Source organism: Engraulis encrasicolus, chromosome 19, assembly GCF_034702125.1.
Source record: "Engraulis encrasicolus isolate BLACKSEA-1 chromosome 19, IST_EnEncr_1.0, whole genome shotgun sequence".
Lineage (NCBI taxonomy): Eukaryota > Metazoa > Chordata > Actinopteri > Clupeiformes > Engraulidae > Engraulis > Engraulis encrasicolus.
Genome location: NC_085875.1, coordinates 49,557,007 through 49,573,396, shown reverse-complemented (window position 1 = coordinate 49,573,396; position 16,390 = coordinate 49,557,007). Strand labels below are relative to the sequence as shown.

General features: G+C 46.3%; 1 protein-coding gene across 2 annotated transcripts in view; it reads left to right on the top strand.

The window, feature by feature from the left end:
* The first annotated feature begins 4,790 nt into the window (after positions 1-4,790).
* ddhd1a (DDHD domain containing 1a) overlaps positions 4,791-16,390 on the top strand; it is a 51,871-nt gene continuing 40,271 nt past the window's right edge. For both annotated transcript variants that reach the window (XM_063184636.1, XM_063184634.1), the window contains exons 1-2: positions 4,791-6,087; positions 14,848-15,033. In XM_063184636.1, coding sequence (XP_063040706.1) covers positions 5,217-6,087; positions 14,848-15,033 — 1,057 coding nt within the window. In that variant the 5' untranslated portion in view covers positions 4,791-5,216. The remainder of the gene's footprint in view (positions 6,088-14,847; positions 15,034-16,390) is intronic.

The window sequence follows — 16,390 nt, the reverse complement described above, 5'->3', positions numbered from 1 at the left end:
AGCGATGGGTGGATTCTTGGGGCTTTGATTGTATTATATATATTGTGTGTACCATGGAGGTAGTATAAGAACTGGAGAGAGTGAATGGGAAATGCTAGGCTAGTGAATTTAGACAAAATTGAACAAATTTTTCAGCTTCAAAGATGGAGTTGTTTCCGCCACCAGTTTACTCGGCCAATTACGTGCCACGTTAATGACTGACTTACGATTGACCAGAAAGATATATGGAAGACGGGCATTGGATGCATGGAGGTGCCCAACCGCACACCTGTATAGGTATGTGTGCCCAACACTAAACTCGCGCACCCACCAATCGCGTCCACCCTCTTTGAGCGAAGTGGCGGTGGAATTGCGACGAGGAAGTGCCTTGCTAATCGGCGAAGCTAATCAGCCAAATCCTGACCCACTGGTGTGCACCTGCTGGGTGAAATGTTTGCCCGACACTGAAGAAGGTTAACCCCGAAACGTCTGACGGGCAATAAACCACAAAACTTGGAGTGCTGTCCTGATCTTTATTTAATTCATATATTCTCGAGGAATGAGCACCCAGTTGTTCACTTTGTTTGAGTTGAGCGTGTTACACCCCTTAGTTTAAGTTAAGATATTAAATAAAAAATGACGTTGAGTGTCTTTTACATGACATTATTACATTATGCAAGATGACTTACAGATATGAAGGGTATTGGTTACAGGGTGGGGATAGGTGTCTTGCTCAAGGCCACTTCAGCCACGAAATGAGGAAGGGGGTTGGTAAGGGTGGGGATTGAACCTGCAACCCTGTGATCTACTGTCCAATTCCACTTCGCATTGCCATTGTAACACAGCACTCCACAGCACATAAGTGCACACAAGTGCAAACTGCACACAACAAAATTGCATTTATGCCTCACTTGTTCAAAGGGGCAGCTCCAATGGCGCCCCAAGGGAGCACTGCGGCGGGACAGTACCATGCTCAGGGTACCTCATGGAGAAGGATGGAAGAGAGAACACTGGTTAATGCAATGGGCAAGATTGTAACTAATGAATTCATTTTACCCATCACTGAAAAAGACTGAGTATAAGAGAGAGGGATAGTGAGAGAGAGGGATAGTTCACTGAAAAGGAGAGGGATATGGTGTGTCTGCATAGCCTCGCGAGCCATCCTACGTACTTCCGCCAAAGGATTGGCTCCACTACGGTAGTCTGGCCGTGCTTTTCTGTGGAGTGCCTGGAGCAGTATGATTTTGATTGCAACGCCCCCCCCAGAAAACAGCCAATAAGCGAATACGCGCCCCACGTGGAGGCGAAAGGGGGAGGACACTCGTGACAATGACGTACACATCTGCGCCAGAGCCATTGGTCTGTGCTATGTTGTTGTTGAGTAACTGCCGGCGATTGGGTGAGAGGTGTCCAATAATTTCAAACCATAATTGAGTGCAAACTTCCTGCTTCCTACAATCGCTTCAGAGCAAAGAAATACCAGACCATGAATACGAAATGAAATGGTAGTATTATGGGATGGTCAGGACCAGGCTAGTATCTGCAGGCTTGACAGCCTACACATCTATGTCTTTTATACCCCCCGTCCCCCTCTCTCCTCTCCTCTCCTCTTGCTATTTTCGTCTCATCTCCTCTCTCCTTCGGTTTCCTCCCTCCTCTCCTACCCACCTCTCTCTCTCCTCTTCTCTTCTTTCTCTCTCCTATCCTATCCTATCCTATCCTATCCACTCCTCTCCCACCGCTCTCCTCTTCTCTCTTCTCCTCTCGTCTCCTCTCCTCACCTCTCGTCTCCTCTCCCTTTCCTTTTCTCTCTCCTCTCCTCTTGCTCTTTTTCATCTTTCCCCCCTCTCTCATTCGGACTCCTCCCTCTTTCTCCCCTCTCTCTCTCCCTCATATCCTATCCTCCCCTCCCCTCTCCCTCTCCTCTCCTATCCACTCCTCTCCTCTCCTTTCGTCTCCTCTCCTTTCCATTCCTTTTCCCTCTCTCTCTCTTCTCTCCTCTCCTCTCATCCTCCTCTGCTCTCTTCTATTCTCCTCTCCTCCTCTCTTTCTCTCTCTCTCTCTCTCTCTCTCTCTCTCTCTCTCTCTCTCTCTCTCTCTCTCTCTCTCTCTCTCCTTCTGCAAGGGGGCGGAGTGAGTCCTCTCCATCTCTGTGTCCCCGGTGGCGAGGTAATGGCCCTGCGGAGACATCAAGCGCATTCCAAGAGCTGGGGGCAATTACACACAGACGAGGACCAGGACCAGGACGAGCGGGACGATGAGGGGCAGGCAGACCCTATTGTGGAAGAACAAAGCACCGAGTGACACGGGATGGGGGTGTGACCGCTTTTTAAAGGCTGGGGGGGGAGGTGTACAAAGTGACATGGAATTTCTGGCGCTACAGGTAAAAGATGGGGTGGTGGTGGTGTGTGTGTGTGTGTGTGTGTGTGTGTGTGGGGGGGGGGGTGGTATGAAGTGACACGAGAGGGGGCCAGGGGTCAGCACAGAATGATATTACGAAATGTGACTGAGGAGTGCAGGGAGTGACACGACTGCCCTTTATGGTAGGGAGGGGGATGATGGAGTCAAGGAAGGCCGGTGGTGGTGGGGGGAGGGGGGGGGGGGGGACAAAGGGGTCCGTTGTCCCGGGCCCAAGGGGAGAGGGGGCCCAAAAGTGGGTCCTCATTACATTGTATATATTCGGGGGGTCTTTGAAATTACATTGTCCTGGGCCCAGCAAAAGGTGTCAGCGGCCCTGGGTAAGGTGATGACAGCTGCACAGAAATATCTATTAGGCCAGTTAGTGCTTACGGGAAGGAGGCTTCACTACGCTGTGTGTTCATCACAGGCTCACTGAGTTGTCCAGGTGGCGGGAACCGTGCTGAGAGAGAGAGAGAGAAGGAGAGAGAGAGAGAGAGAGAGAGAGAGAGAGAGAGAGAGAGAGAGATGAAGACGGCAACCTGTTTGAGTTTTGCTTAGCGAGTAAGGAGGAATTTGACTAATTCTTCTATGAAAGCCATATGGGGCTGCTAACCACTAGTGTGTGTGTGTGTGTGTGTGTGTGTGTGTGTGTGTGTGTGTACGCGTGTGCGTGTGTGTGTGTGTGTGTGTGTGTGTGTGTGTGTGTGTGTGTGTGTGTACGCGTCTGCGTGTGTGTGTGTGTGTGTGTGTGTGTGTGTGTGTGTGTGTGTGTGTGTGTGTGTGTGTGTGTGTGTGTACAGCAGTTAACCACTAGTGTGGGGCATGGCAGAGGGGGCACTCTAGCCTGATTTAGTTGAAACAGACGCTTTTTCATCTGAAACTGGAGAAGGGTTGTGCTGAACTCTTTGCCTGTTCGAACACTAACGTGCTGGCTACACAAATGTATAAACATTAAGTGGATAAAAAACTACATTATGACAGGTGTGTTTTAGCCCCTTAACTGGAATATTTTTTTTAAATGGTAAAGTTTTTAAATGGTAAAACTCTGTTCACGTGTGAACTAGAGGCCAAACCCATGCAATGCATTTTCAAAAATATATCCATATACGTGTAAACCACTTCTAAAAGCTGATTTAGTGTTCTAATGCAAACTCTTTACAGAATTTGATGTAAAGGAGAAGTAATGAAAAATGAAGAACATTATTTTGTACATACAGTGGACTGAATAACTTATTTGAGCTATGGTATCCCTATCCAGTTCTTCAACTAACAGCTGAAACTAAAATGATTCTGATGTTTGTGCAGTGCACTGTTGGACGGATTTCCATAAACTATTTCTGGATTGTGCATCACATGTTTACAAATACAAGACTACAAGTAGGCCATGGTAGGAATAGCTAGCCCGTGGGGAAGCAGTTTCCAAGTTTCCAAGACAAACTATTTAAGAACTTTAAAAGAAAAGTTTGTTGTCATGAGATCTTTTATTTATTTATTTTATTTTTATTTAACTTCTCCCAAAGTTGGTTCAATTCTTCCACATTGGTGTAATAATGTTATGAATCATTCATTTTGAATGAAACCATCCCTCTACTTTTTTTGTTTACAGAACAAGGCCAACTGTTTTGTTTTATCTTTTTTTTTAAAATATCCTTTTAGTTCAAGCTATTATTAGTTTTGTTTAAGTTCCCTTTTTCCATCCATTTTCCATCCTGTAAAAGGATCCAGTTGTTTCATGCTGCAGTAATGCCAAGCAGACCTGGCCTTATTGAAAACACGGGAGGATTACCTAACAAGCACATAGATAAATGTGGTTCCCATAGTCTCTAATCAGGCTGACTTGAGACAGGTGACAGGGCTAGCCTTGGCCCTTGAGCAGTTCCAGGTGGTTACTGTGTGCTGTGCTGAGGTTTTTTCTTTTTTTCCTTTGGCCTTGTCTCTGTAACCTCTAATTTTTGCTCTTGGGTAGGTGCTCAAGCCATTGCTCAATCCTCGGATGATGCAACAGCGACATCTTGTGGCAAATTAATGGTACTGAAAATAATGTCTGGGGGAAAAAATATCTGTGCAATTAATTTATCTTTTTTTCAGGTATAATTAAGATGAGGAGTCTGTCCCCTAGGCAATCTAATCCTGGTGATTAGACATTGCAGTAGCCTAATAGCAAGTGTCCTACTTGCTATAGTGGCTCTATTACTAGGCTATACTATTAGCCTATGTAGAGTAATTTCTGTATGCATGCAGGTCAACATTTGTGCTGTTGTTTGAGAACCATGTAATGGTCGTAATGTGGGTCATCGGTCCCTGGTCACAAGACATTAACCTTACGTGCGCGCAACCGCGTAGGAAAATCCCTGCGTATCCCCCGCACGCAAAGAGCCGCGCATCACGTAGCTGTCGTCACCAAGCAAGCCGGTGAGTTGTTTGGACATGAAAGATTCCGTGGCTCTTCCGACAGCCGACGCGGACGGCTGTCAAAGATGACTTATCACATGGAGTGAAGAACTAAACCGTCTATGACAACGCCAACGTGGATGGGATTGTCTCGTTTGCCAGTTTACTTTAATGGAAGAAGTTTCGGAAGAAGGACAAAACCTCGTCCGTGTCATCCGACTGGTATAGTTCTGTCAGCTAGCGATAAGTTAGCTTAACTTGCTAGGTAAGGCTATTTCCTGGGTGGCTTGGGGTTAATGGGCGGCCAAGTGAGGTAGACAGACAGCATGGCAAATCCATGACACAAGACAGTCCTCTCATGGTGGCTCTCTCGGAAAAAAGTAATGTCAGTCGTCGATAGCAAACTGTCAGCTAGCTGGCTAATGTCATAACATCCTGTCAAAGTTATGAGCGGGTTTTCGAACAAGTCGCCATTCATCAGTCCTCCGCGGAGTCCCGGCGGTTCCATTTTATCACTGAACAACAACAATCGCGACTGGGGTCTGGGCAGCGATGTGTTCCTCTGCTCCTACGACGAGACTACCATTGGCGCAGGGATGCACGCGGTGCAGACCGGTTTTGACAGACACCTGCCGCTGCTCCAAGGCAGTCACCACCACCTACTAACCCAGCAGCAGAGTAAGATGCTGGACGAAGCTTTCCCGACTTGTCAGAACAGGCACACGGGCGCCACTGCTCTCTATGACTTCGCTAACACTAGCAGCTTTGACTACAACGAAAACCAAGGGAATGACAATGGCAATGAAGTATCCCCGCCACCACTACCAACAGCAGCGGACAGCAGGAAGAGGCATCGCTCTAACAGCTCCCGTCACCGCTTCGAAGTTGTCACCGAACTGGGCCCGGAGGAGGTCCGGTGGTTCTACAAAGAGGACAAGAAAAACTGGAAGCCTTTCGTCGGCCACGACTCTTTAAAGATCGAGGTAGCCTATCGTAAATACTGCGAACTAGACCCTGGCAGCAGATCCAACCGGGCTGGCCCCGGGGGGTCTATCGAAGTGCAGGACACGCAAGAATCAGCGTCAGCGTCTGGGTCAGCAGTATCGGACGCGGCACCACTCAACCAAGTGCCAACATCACCACCAACTGCGCCAAGAACTTTAGCGCATGGCTGTAGGGAGTCTGTGGAGAGATCAGAGTCTTCGGAGGAGAGAGACCTGGACGGTATAAATGTCAGCGTGGAAGCGGTGTGTGTGAGAGGGGGTCTCTACGAGGTGGACGTCAGAGAGAAGGAGTGCTACCCCGTTTACTGGAATCGTAAGTAGATTATCTAGGCTATCGTGTGTGTTAAATTCAGAAACAGACTAATGGCTGTTTGTGTGATCAATGTCTGAGAGATTGCTGTAGTGTAACTGCTTACAGTACATTGTTAAGGTCAGGGTGTTGAAATGCATGAAGTGCTTTAGCCCAGTCTACCTGTCAGCAACCATCTGTTCTGTAGTTTTAGCGCAGTGGCTTAGAAATTCCGCATGGTAAGTAAAACATTTTTTAAAGAGTGCAGCATGCAGCATTTCAGATTTGCCTCCGGCACAGCCCTTTTGTTCAGGAACAGGAAGAGATGATGGGTGTGTGTAGCATAATAATAAATGGTTATTACGCTGTCATAACACTATATCCTTTGAAGTTGAACTAGGCTCATGGCATGTCACCCGAATGAATCACGTGGGCTACGTAGACATGTCGCCTCTAGACAGCGAAGGGAGGTATGTGGGCAGGTGCAGTGTCATCGCGTCTCACAGTAATCACAGTCGTCACTGTGATAAAGTTCAGTATCACTGTAACGCTGTCACGTCAGTGTCCGAGAGAGAGAGAGAGAGAGAGAGAGAGAGAGAGAGAGAGAGAGAGAGAGAGAGAGAGAGAGAGAGAGAGAGAGAGAGAGAGAGAGAGAGATGCACGTGTAGCTTCCTATGGTTGGCTTATTGATTTGTTGCTTATTGCCTCCCGAATACAAACCACAGCAGCCATTGTCAAAACGGTTACATTGAAAGCAATCCTTTTTAATGACAAAACCTTTCATTCATAAGTCTTCTTCACTTCTGGTATGAATCATTTGTAGGTAGGTAGGCTATGCAGTAATCACAGTTGTTGTCACTGTGATAAAGTTCCGTGTCACTGCAACACTGTCATATCAGTGTCCCAGAGAGAGATAGAGTGAGTGCAGCTTCCTATGCTTTCATGGGTTGGTTGGCTTATTGTTTTACAGTGGTCTGGTCTGTCTCCCAAACACAAACAGCAGCAGTGATTGTAAAAAAGAGTTAAGCTTATTGAAAGAAACTCATTTTTTGGAGACGAAACCTTTTAATTCAAAAGTCTTCTTCTTCTGTCCTGATGATGGGTATGGTAATCTTACTGTATCAAACAGCCGTGCTTTCATCGGAGACTCATTACCGGTATGGATGACTCAGGCAAAACAGTAAGCTTATTACTGGTGCTCTCATCATATTTTATTCTGTGTTCTCCCTGCGCTGCGTCGCCTATTAAACCCCAAAACACACCAGTGAGCCGCTCCAGAGTAAGCTGTAGAAGCTGCAGCATAGGCAGAAATAAAAAAGAGGCCAGTCAGTGCAGTGACTGTGTCTGCAGACTGCTGAGGAGTAACTTAGAACTAGACTGTGTGTCTATAGCCTACTCAGGACTGTGTGTCTGTAGCCTACTCAGGACTGTGTGTCTATAGCCTACTCAGGACTGTGTGTCTGTAGCCTACTCAGGACTGTGTGTAGCCTACTCAGGACTGTGTGTCTATAGCCTACTCAGGACTGTGTGTAGCCTACTCAGGACTGTGTGTAGCCTACTCAGGACTGTGTGTAGCCTACTCAGGACTGTGTGTAGCCTACTCAGGACTGTGTGTAGCCTACTCAGGACTGTGTGTCTATAGCCTACTCAGGACTGTGTGTCTATTAGCCTACTCAGGACTGTCTATAGCCTACTCAGGACTGCTGTATAGCCTACTCAGGACTGTGTGCAGACTGATCACTAACCGTGTCTGCACACTGATCACACTGCAGACTGTGCAGGACTGTGTGTCTAGATAGCCCAGTACTGTGCTACAGACTGCTGAGGAGTAAACTGTGTGTCTATAGCCTCATGACTGTGTTGATGCAACCTGCACAGGGATGCATTTCTCGAAACCAGTTGAGTAACTACATAACTTACCGTAAGCTACAGTTAACAGCACTGACTGACATTCTTTTTTGCATCCTTCCGCAAATTCGTTTAAGGAGTGGCAGGGTATGCATTTCATATGTAAACAGAGTAACACAGGTCTACATGTGCACACTCAGTTCAAGGCACAGAGCATCTCTGTGGAGTAGATAGGCACATATACTGTAGCCCAGTGAGAAAGTGGTAACATTTTAGAATAACAGTCTAAAGAGTGTTATAAAGAATTTGTAAATAGTGAATTAATTTTGCACAAAACATTTACAAATGTCTGTAAATTAAGAAATACTATGTTAACACAACTCAGACACTATACAGCTGCAGCAGTCCTGGAAGTTTGTCCTCCAAAGAGCATAAAGCATGAATAAACTTAGGTACAGGCTATCCAACTGGAACACTCATCAAACTGATCAAACAGGAGCCGATTCCCACTCCATTGTGCAGCCGTTGCTTGGCTCTTGCTCATTTACAAACATTTGTTCATTAGTAGTTCATTAATAAATGTTAATAACGAGTTAACAATGCTTGTAAAGGGACAGTTATTCTAAAGTGTTATGGAGAAGGTAAAGTTACTGTGTGCTCTGCAGGCAGGATGTAGAGTGGCCATGCTTTCCTGTCCTTTCCAGACCATGTCAGTATGAGGTTACCATACGCACGTACTGGTACTTTATGAATGGGGCCAGTCAACATCAGTCAGTCTGTCTGGTTTCTTGTGACAGGACCGTAGTAGAGAGACAGGACATTAGCGCGGAGAGAGAGACGGGGTGATTCGGAATCAAAACCTTGTCGCCTCGGGCCAGAATTGAACCCTTGTCGCCGGTGTAGCAGTCGAGTGCCCATGCGATTGAGCCACGGCTGGGCTGGGCTGATGTTCATGTTGATGTCGAGATAGACGGGGAAGAGGAAGATGAGGATGAGGATGATGAATATGTGTGTGTTGTCGTCTGCAGCCCATTGCAGGCCTTTTATTCTGCCTATTCTGTGCTCACTCACTCACGTGCAGTAATTACACGGCACGTCTTCAGTGGAATGGCCTTATTTTTAGACTGCTGAGCACTCCTTTCAGACAGTCTCTCTCTCTCTCTCTCTCTCTCTCTCTCTCTCTCTTGATGATCTGTCTGTGTGTGTGTGTGTGTGTGTGTGTGTGTGTGTGTGTGTGTGTGGTGTGGTGTGGTGTGGTGTGGTGTGGTGTGGTGTGGTGTGGTGTGTGTGTGTGTGTGTGTGTGTGTGTGTGTGTGTGTGTGGCTAAGAGAGTGAAAGAGCATGAGAGAGAAAGAGAGAGAGGGGGAGAAAGAGACCAGCAGAGAGCGAGAGCGAGAGCGCGAGCGAGAGCGAGAGAGAGAGAGAGAGAGAGAGAGAGAGAGAGAGAGAGAGAGAGGCTGATAGACAGAACAGGGCAAGGGACCAGCAGACTGTAATTATGTCGAATGCTGATGATACTCGTCAGGCAATGCCACCAAACCATGAACGGTCAGACAGTGAGAGTGAGTCATACTCTGTTTTTACTGTGTGTCATGACATTTAGCATAATGGAAAAACTTCATGTCCTCCTAGTAGGGATGGCACAAACCGCACCGAAAACCGAAACCGTACAATTCACACACATACCGAACCGAACCGTGCAATCCGTCGCAAACCGCAATTCATGTACTGCACAGAAAAATATGTAAAACAGAGATTCTAGGAGTATCTTAGAATATAGGATATTTAGTGATAAGTCCGATTCTATTAGCCAATTGAAAGAGGGCATTTGGAACGCTCAGACAACGCACATCAGCTGACGACAGTTTAAGTGCAAGCGCAGGTTAGCACAAGAGGCAGTTCTCAGACACATGCAAAAGCTTAAATTCAACTTGCACATCATCACTTTATAGCTGCAGTCATATAAGTTTAATATTCCCAGTGCACCATTTATTATGAACTAAAAAAAGAGAACCGTAGAGAACCGAAAACCGTGTCCTTGACACCGTGATATGAACCGAACCGTGAATTTTGTGAACCGTACCACCCCTACCTCCTAGTACTGACAGCCTCCCTGTCCACTCTGCTTCTGCCAGTCTCTCCGCTCTCTCTCTGTTTAACTTGCCTGTCCCTTGTGCTTTCTCTCCTCTTCTCCGTCTTCTTCTCCCCATCTCTCCTCCTCTCCCACTTCACTCTCTTAAGTTCTCTCTGTCCCTCTTGCTCTGTTTCTCCCTCTCTTCTTCTTTCTCTTCTTTAGACACTCAAGTTTGAGTTTGAGTTTGAGTAATGAGATGCCTTAGATGACCATATTACGTTTTCAGTACTATGTGTACACCAATAGCGACCTATGCTATGCTAATATAAGGACTCTGATGAAGACGCATGTCGAAACGTTTTACTAGTCTTACTGCAATGGAAAAATAAATAATGTGGGCAGTCATGGGTGAGCGGTTAGGGCGTCAGACTTGCATCCCAGAGGTTGCCGGTTCGACTCCCGACCCGCCAGGTTGGTGGGGGGAGTAATCAACCAGTGCTCTCCCCCATCCTCCTCCATGACTGAGGAGGTTCGTCGAAAGCCAATTGGAATGTTGATCTTATCTCTGAATGTCTCAGACTGAGAAGCCAGAACTGTTATGTGATAAGCTAAATCAAACATGTCAATGTCACGTCCAGACAGAGCGAATAATTCATGGTGAAACGTCTTGAGCAACCTCACTCGGGTAGCATACGGTAACTTGTTTTTTATGTTCACTCAGCTGAAGGATGCATTTACCATGTGTTAGAGTAAGTCAATTACGAGCACTGCTCTTGGAAAGTAAGAAATTCTGAGAAGTCTGATAAATCCGAGCTCTCTTCTGTGTGCATACTGTAGTGGCTTATGGTCTGAACAATTGCACACAGGGCCCCAGGGCAAAATACTGACAGAGACTCCCGCGCAGCCTTTGCAGGTCATAATAGAGCCCCCACCAGCAATACGGGAGGGTGCTGGGAAGAGAGGAGAAGAGAAGAGAAGAGAAGAGAAGAGAAGAGAAGAGAAGAGAAGAGAAGAGAGGATAGGATAGGAGGGAGAAGAGAGGAGAAGAGAGGAGTGGAGGGAAGAGGAGAGGAAAGGAGGGAAAAGAGAAGAGATGAGAAGAGATGAGAAGAGATGAGAAGAGAAGAGAAGAGAAGAGAAGAGAAGAGAAGAGAAGAGAAGAGAGGAGGAGGAAGAGAGGAGGGAGAGGAGAGGAGGGAGTTTTCCATCTCCTGCTGTCTGATTAGGGCGAGGCCCTGCAGAGTATGGTGGTATCACATTGTGCCTTTTGGGTGAGGCCCTAGTGTATGCCAGGTATCCTGATTTACACACCAGATCATATCACAAGTGAGATACTCTGCAGACTGGCCTACTGAATTTCTCGTAGGGGAGGTGTGGTTTACGATTGCCAATGGACATTTATTGGCCTTTACGAATGTATCATTTGGTGTACGTAGCCTATAGCCAATCATTAGCCTCGCGAGCCATCCTACGTACTTCCGCCAAAGGATTGGCTTCACTACTAGTCTGGCTCCTGTTTTCTGTGGAGTGATTTCAGCGGCAGGATCTTGCAGCCCAATGCTTCCCAGCAAACAGCCAATAAGCGAATAAGCGCCCCACGTGGGGGCAAAAGGGGGAGGACGCGCGTGACGATGGCGTAAACGTCTGCACAAATGGCTCTGATCTGCGCTATGTTGTTGTAACTGTCTGCGATTGGGTGAGAGCTGTCCAATCATTTCAAACCATAACTGAGTGCAAACTTCCCGCTTCCTGCAATCGCGTCAGATCACACAAGCTCCAGACCATGAATACGAAATGAAATGGTAGTATTATGGGATGGTCAGGACCAGGCTAGCCAATCGTGTCAGTTGTAAATTATTCAAACAAACTTCAAGCTTCTATTTGTTGAATACGTGTCATCATCTTTCCCGCCCCTCTCCTCCCCCCTCTCCGATTGGTTCCCTATCTCAGGCTAGCACTTTGTGATGAGCATCCAGTAGAGTAGAGTAGGTCCATGCTGTCTTTCAGATCGGAATGATTGTGCAAAGCAGCATGGGATTTCCCAGGCTACAGTCAAGGTGTTATCGCAAAAGCTTAGCGAGGCCTTCTGAGCTGCTGAACTATGATACAGTAGGTGGTGTGTGGATATGGGTTAGTGTGGCCTGACCATCCTCTAGGAAGGCCTTACCCCCTGTGTGAAAGGTAAATATTCAACAAACCCTTGGCTATTTAATTGGCCCTACCCCGCTGAACAACAGACACACACAGACATACGGGTGGTTGACGTTTAAGGGTGTAACGCAAAAAAAAAGAAAAAGTTTTTCAAATTCCTGAAAAAAATGATGGATAAAAATTGGAAAAAAATAGAAAAAAATAAAACACTTTAGTGGTCTGTGGAATTTTACCTTATTTTTGCCATTTTTGGGAAAATATGTCTTGCATCAACACATTGCATAGGCATGTCACACCGCAGGAAAATGGAGTCACACCACAGGGAATTCACTGCATTATGGCCATTTTAATCCCTTTGTATACATGACTGACATCTGAGCTCATGCTAACTTGATAATGATAATGATATTGTGTTTAATCTTAATATGTGTTTTCATTTATAAAAAACCTTTTTTTCCTCCTGTAAGAGCAGTCACACCACAGGACCCCATAAAATGAACCTAAGCATTGCGTGACAGAAAGATTGCAATATGAAGACATATTAAGAGGTTAAGAGTCACCTTAAACTTCCACAGCACTCTCCAATAACTGAGGTACTGACTGGTTAGGAGCCAGTATTTAAGACCCTTGTGGTTGGCCTTGCAGCTGCCCATTCACAAACATTGACATACATGTCACCCCACAGGACGCAATTTGTGTTACGAAATTGAACTTGTAGTTAATATTACTGTCTTGAGTTTTTTTCACATTCACATATCTTAATATAAAGTTAATATTTATGCAATCATGCCAAATGCTTCATACATTATTCAAAATGTTTTTGGTTAATTTATATATATATTATATTCCAGGTTTCATTAATGTTACAGTCACACCGCAGGATATTTGACATATAAACCTTTACATAAATCTTAACAAAAATGTTTCTTCTCATCTAAGACTAATATGAAACATAATGTACCACATCTTCTTTCATTGACATGTTTTTTAAAGGAAAAATAACAGTTTTGTAGGTTTTTAACCAATGTCACGAAAAAACAAGGCGTCACGTCTCCCACCCATACACAGACACACACACAGACACACACACAGACAGACAGACACACACACACACACACACACACATACACACAAAGCAGACTTCCCTTTTTTCCTTGGTCAGACACTGCGGTGGTGCCATTATAGGGATTCTAGGTATCATACTGAGTGTTCATTTGTGATGTAGGCCTGGCCTAGTCTTTGTCTCACTATGCTAATAACGCAGAAGTTTGAAGTAAATTAGTCAGTTACGATTTATGTGGAATCTGAAAGAGGAAGCATACGCTGTACAGTGCTGTCCCCGTAGGGATTCTAGGTATCATACTGAGTGTTAGCGCATGGCTTAGGTCTGGCCTAGTTTGTGTTTCACTATGGCTAAGGCTATAGGGTCAATGGAGTAGCAGGGATCAGGGTGGTGCAACCACAGCTAATGCCACTATTGTATGGATGACATGTTTTTTGTTGTTGTTGTTGTTTTTTGCCGGATTGTCTAAGACGCATATTCATAGCTACGTAGTACATTAATTACCAGTTGCTTATTAATTAATCTGTATTAGCTGTCGTTGTACCACCTGACATCGCCATTGACCCAATCATGGAAATAGCTGAAGTTCCTGTCTGTAGTGAACTGATCACTTGTGTTTTCTGTGGGCGCTGGAAGAGGAAGCCAATGGTGCTTAGGGAACTCCAGCGGTGCAGATGACTTTATGATGCCGACTTAGTGAGTGGACAGAGTTGAGTTATTCTGTCTGGCTGCCCTGTTAAACAACACACACATTGCTACTCACGCAGGGAGAGAAGTCAATAGAATGTTTGTGTGTTCCAGAGAAGGAACTTAGACAGCGTTCCGGAACTTCTGTTTTGTCGTAGTAGGTAGGTTCTGGCTTCCAGTTCTAGCACGGTCTGTTCCTTGTATGATTCAGCTATGACATCATATGACGAAATATATCATATGAGCTTTTGACGTTGTGCTCATTGTATCGGCTGCTTTCCTCTCTCCTTTCTCCTCTCTTACTTCCTTCCTCTCTCCTCTCCTCTCTTCTTTCCTCTCTCTTGCCTTACCTCCCTCCTCTCTCCTCTCTCTCTCCTCTCCTCTCTCTCTTTCCTCTCTCTTCTCTTCTTCAGGCACACTTCTCACCCTATCCTCTCTCTCACACGCACACACACACACGCACACGCACACACACACACAATGTCCTTCTCAGAGCAGTCAGTTTGGATCATGGCTTTGAGTACTTCCTCTGCCCCTGTCATGTGCTTGACAGACTGTGACCTTAGTCTGTGATCCCCAAACTGTGGGCCAGGGGACTTGAAGGTATTCCAAATGGACCTTGAAGTCATTTTGTAAAAATCTAAATCTTTGTGTTTGCTGCTGTTGATTATTTGTATGAGTTGTATTGTTTATTGGCTATGCACGCGTATGCATGCGTTTGTGTACCTCTGTGTGTGTGTGTGTGTGTGTGTGTGTGTGTGTGTGTGTGTGTGTGCGTGCGTGTGTGCGTGCGTGTGTGTGCGTGTGCTTGTCTGTGTGTGTTTCCTTCATTCCCGTCCCTCAGAGCAGGAACGCTTCCCTGTGATGCGAGGCCTTTGATTTGTGCTGATAATTTATTTGTCTCTTTTGTGCGTGTGCACGTGCGTGTGTGTGTGTGTGTGTGTGTGTTTGCATCCCTCAGAGCAGGAGCGCATCCCTGTGATGCGAGGCCAGTGGTTCGTGGACGGCACCTGGCTTCCCATGGAGGAGGAGGAGAGTCAGCTGATCGAGGCCGAACACCTCGCGCACTTCAGAGGCCAACACACACAGGACACACTCGACAACCTGGACAACGATGTAGTGGCCAAGACAGTCGACAGCAAGGACGGTAAGAGAGTGACTGTGTGTGTGTTTGTGTGTGTGTGTGTGAGTGTGTGTGTGTGTGTGTGTGTGTGTGTGTGTGTGTGTGTGTTTGTGTGTGTGTGTGTGAGTGTGAGTGAGAGAGTGAGAGAGATAGAGAGTTTGCACAGTGTTTATTGGTCTTGGGTCAAATGGCATTACGTGTCGGCATGTCCACCCAGTTTGAAAATAGGTGGAGACCTGGAGTCAAGTGTGTGTGTGTGTGTGTGTGTGTGTGTGTGTGTGTGTGTGTGTGTGTGTGTGTGTGTGTGTGTGTAACCTGCTGCCTTCTGGTTGCCGAACAGGCTCCTCTACCACCTGAGCCACCACCAGTGTAGTGTGTAGGACAGAGAGAGTAAAATACATATGGAGAGTGTAGTGTGTGTGTGTGTGTGTGTAGTGTGTGCACGCGTGTGTGTGTGTGTGTGTGCTTGTGTGTGTGCGTCTTTTGAGAATGTGTTTGGGAGTGTGTGACTGTTGGATGTTTTTCTATAGTGACAAAGATCAGAGGAAGGATACTGTCTTGTCAGACAGTAAAACCTTAGACACCAGGTGTGTGAGTGAGTGAGTGTGTGTGTGTGTGTGTACCGTTTACATGCCTGTGTGTGTGTTTCTGTGTGTATAGTACACGTGTGTATATCTTATTACAAAGTCAGCCCATTCTATCAACTCCCGTCCTCTGCCCAATGAAAGCATCCTGTGCGTGCGTGCGTGTGTGCTTGCATGTGTGTGTGTTTGTCCTCTGCGGAGTGAAAGCGCCAAGCGTGGTCGTTAAAGCATCTGCTGCCCTGAGTAAGTTATGGACTCCATTACTGCAGTGACAAGAGCATAAAACTTGTTCAGCGAAGAGAGCGAGCCCACCTACCCTCAGAGGAGCGCAGCGGAGGGGGAAACTGCTCACGCACAAAGATCTGTCACTCTTTTGGACGTACTGTAGGGAGTTGGCAAGGGAGTTTTTGTATGGGTTTATTACGATAGACAGACAGACAGAGTGACAGTGTGTGTGATCTGTGGTGTGTGCGCTGGTTTTTGCACCCATTTGTTTGTGGTTGTGCAAGCTGGGATGGGGTGTAGGCCAGTGGTGAGAGTAGACCTACTGTCACCCCTGGGTGTTGCAGTCGCAGGTGTAGACCTTTGAAAGTGCACTGGGCAGTGTTCTTTTCTTTGAAGGCCTTGTTTTTTTCCTGCTAACTCAAATGAATGCAGGGGAAAAAACTAGACCTTCCAAGAAAACAACACAGTCCCTAAAGTGAAATATGGCAGAGTTTCCCTGATGTTTTGAGGTTGCTTTGCTGCCTCTGGCACTGGACTGCTTGACCGTGTGCATGGAATTATGAAATCTGAAG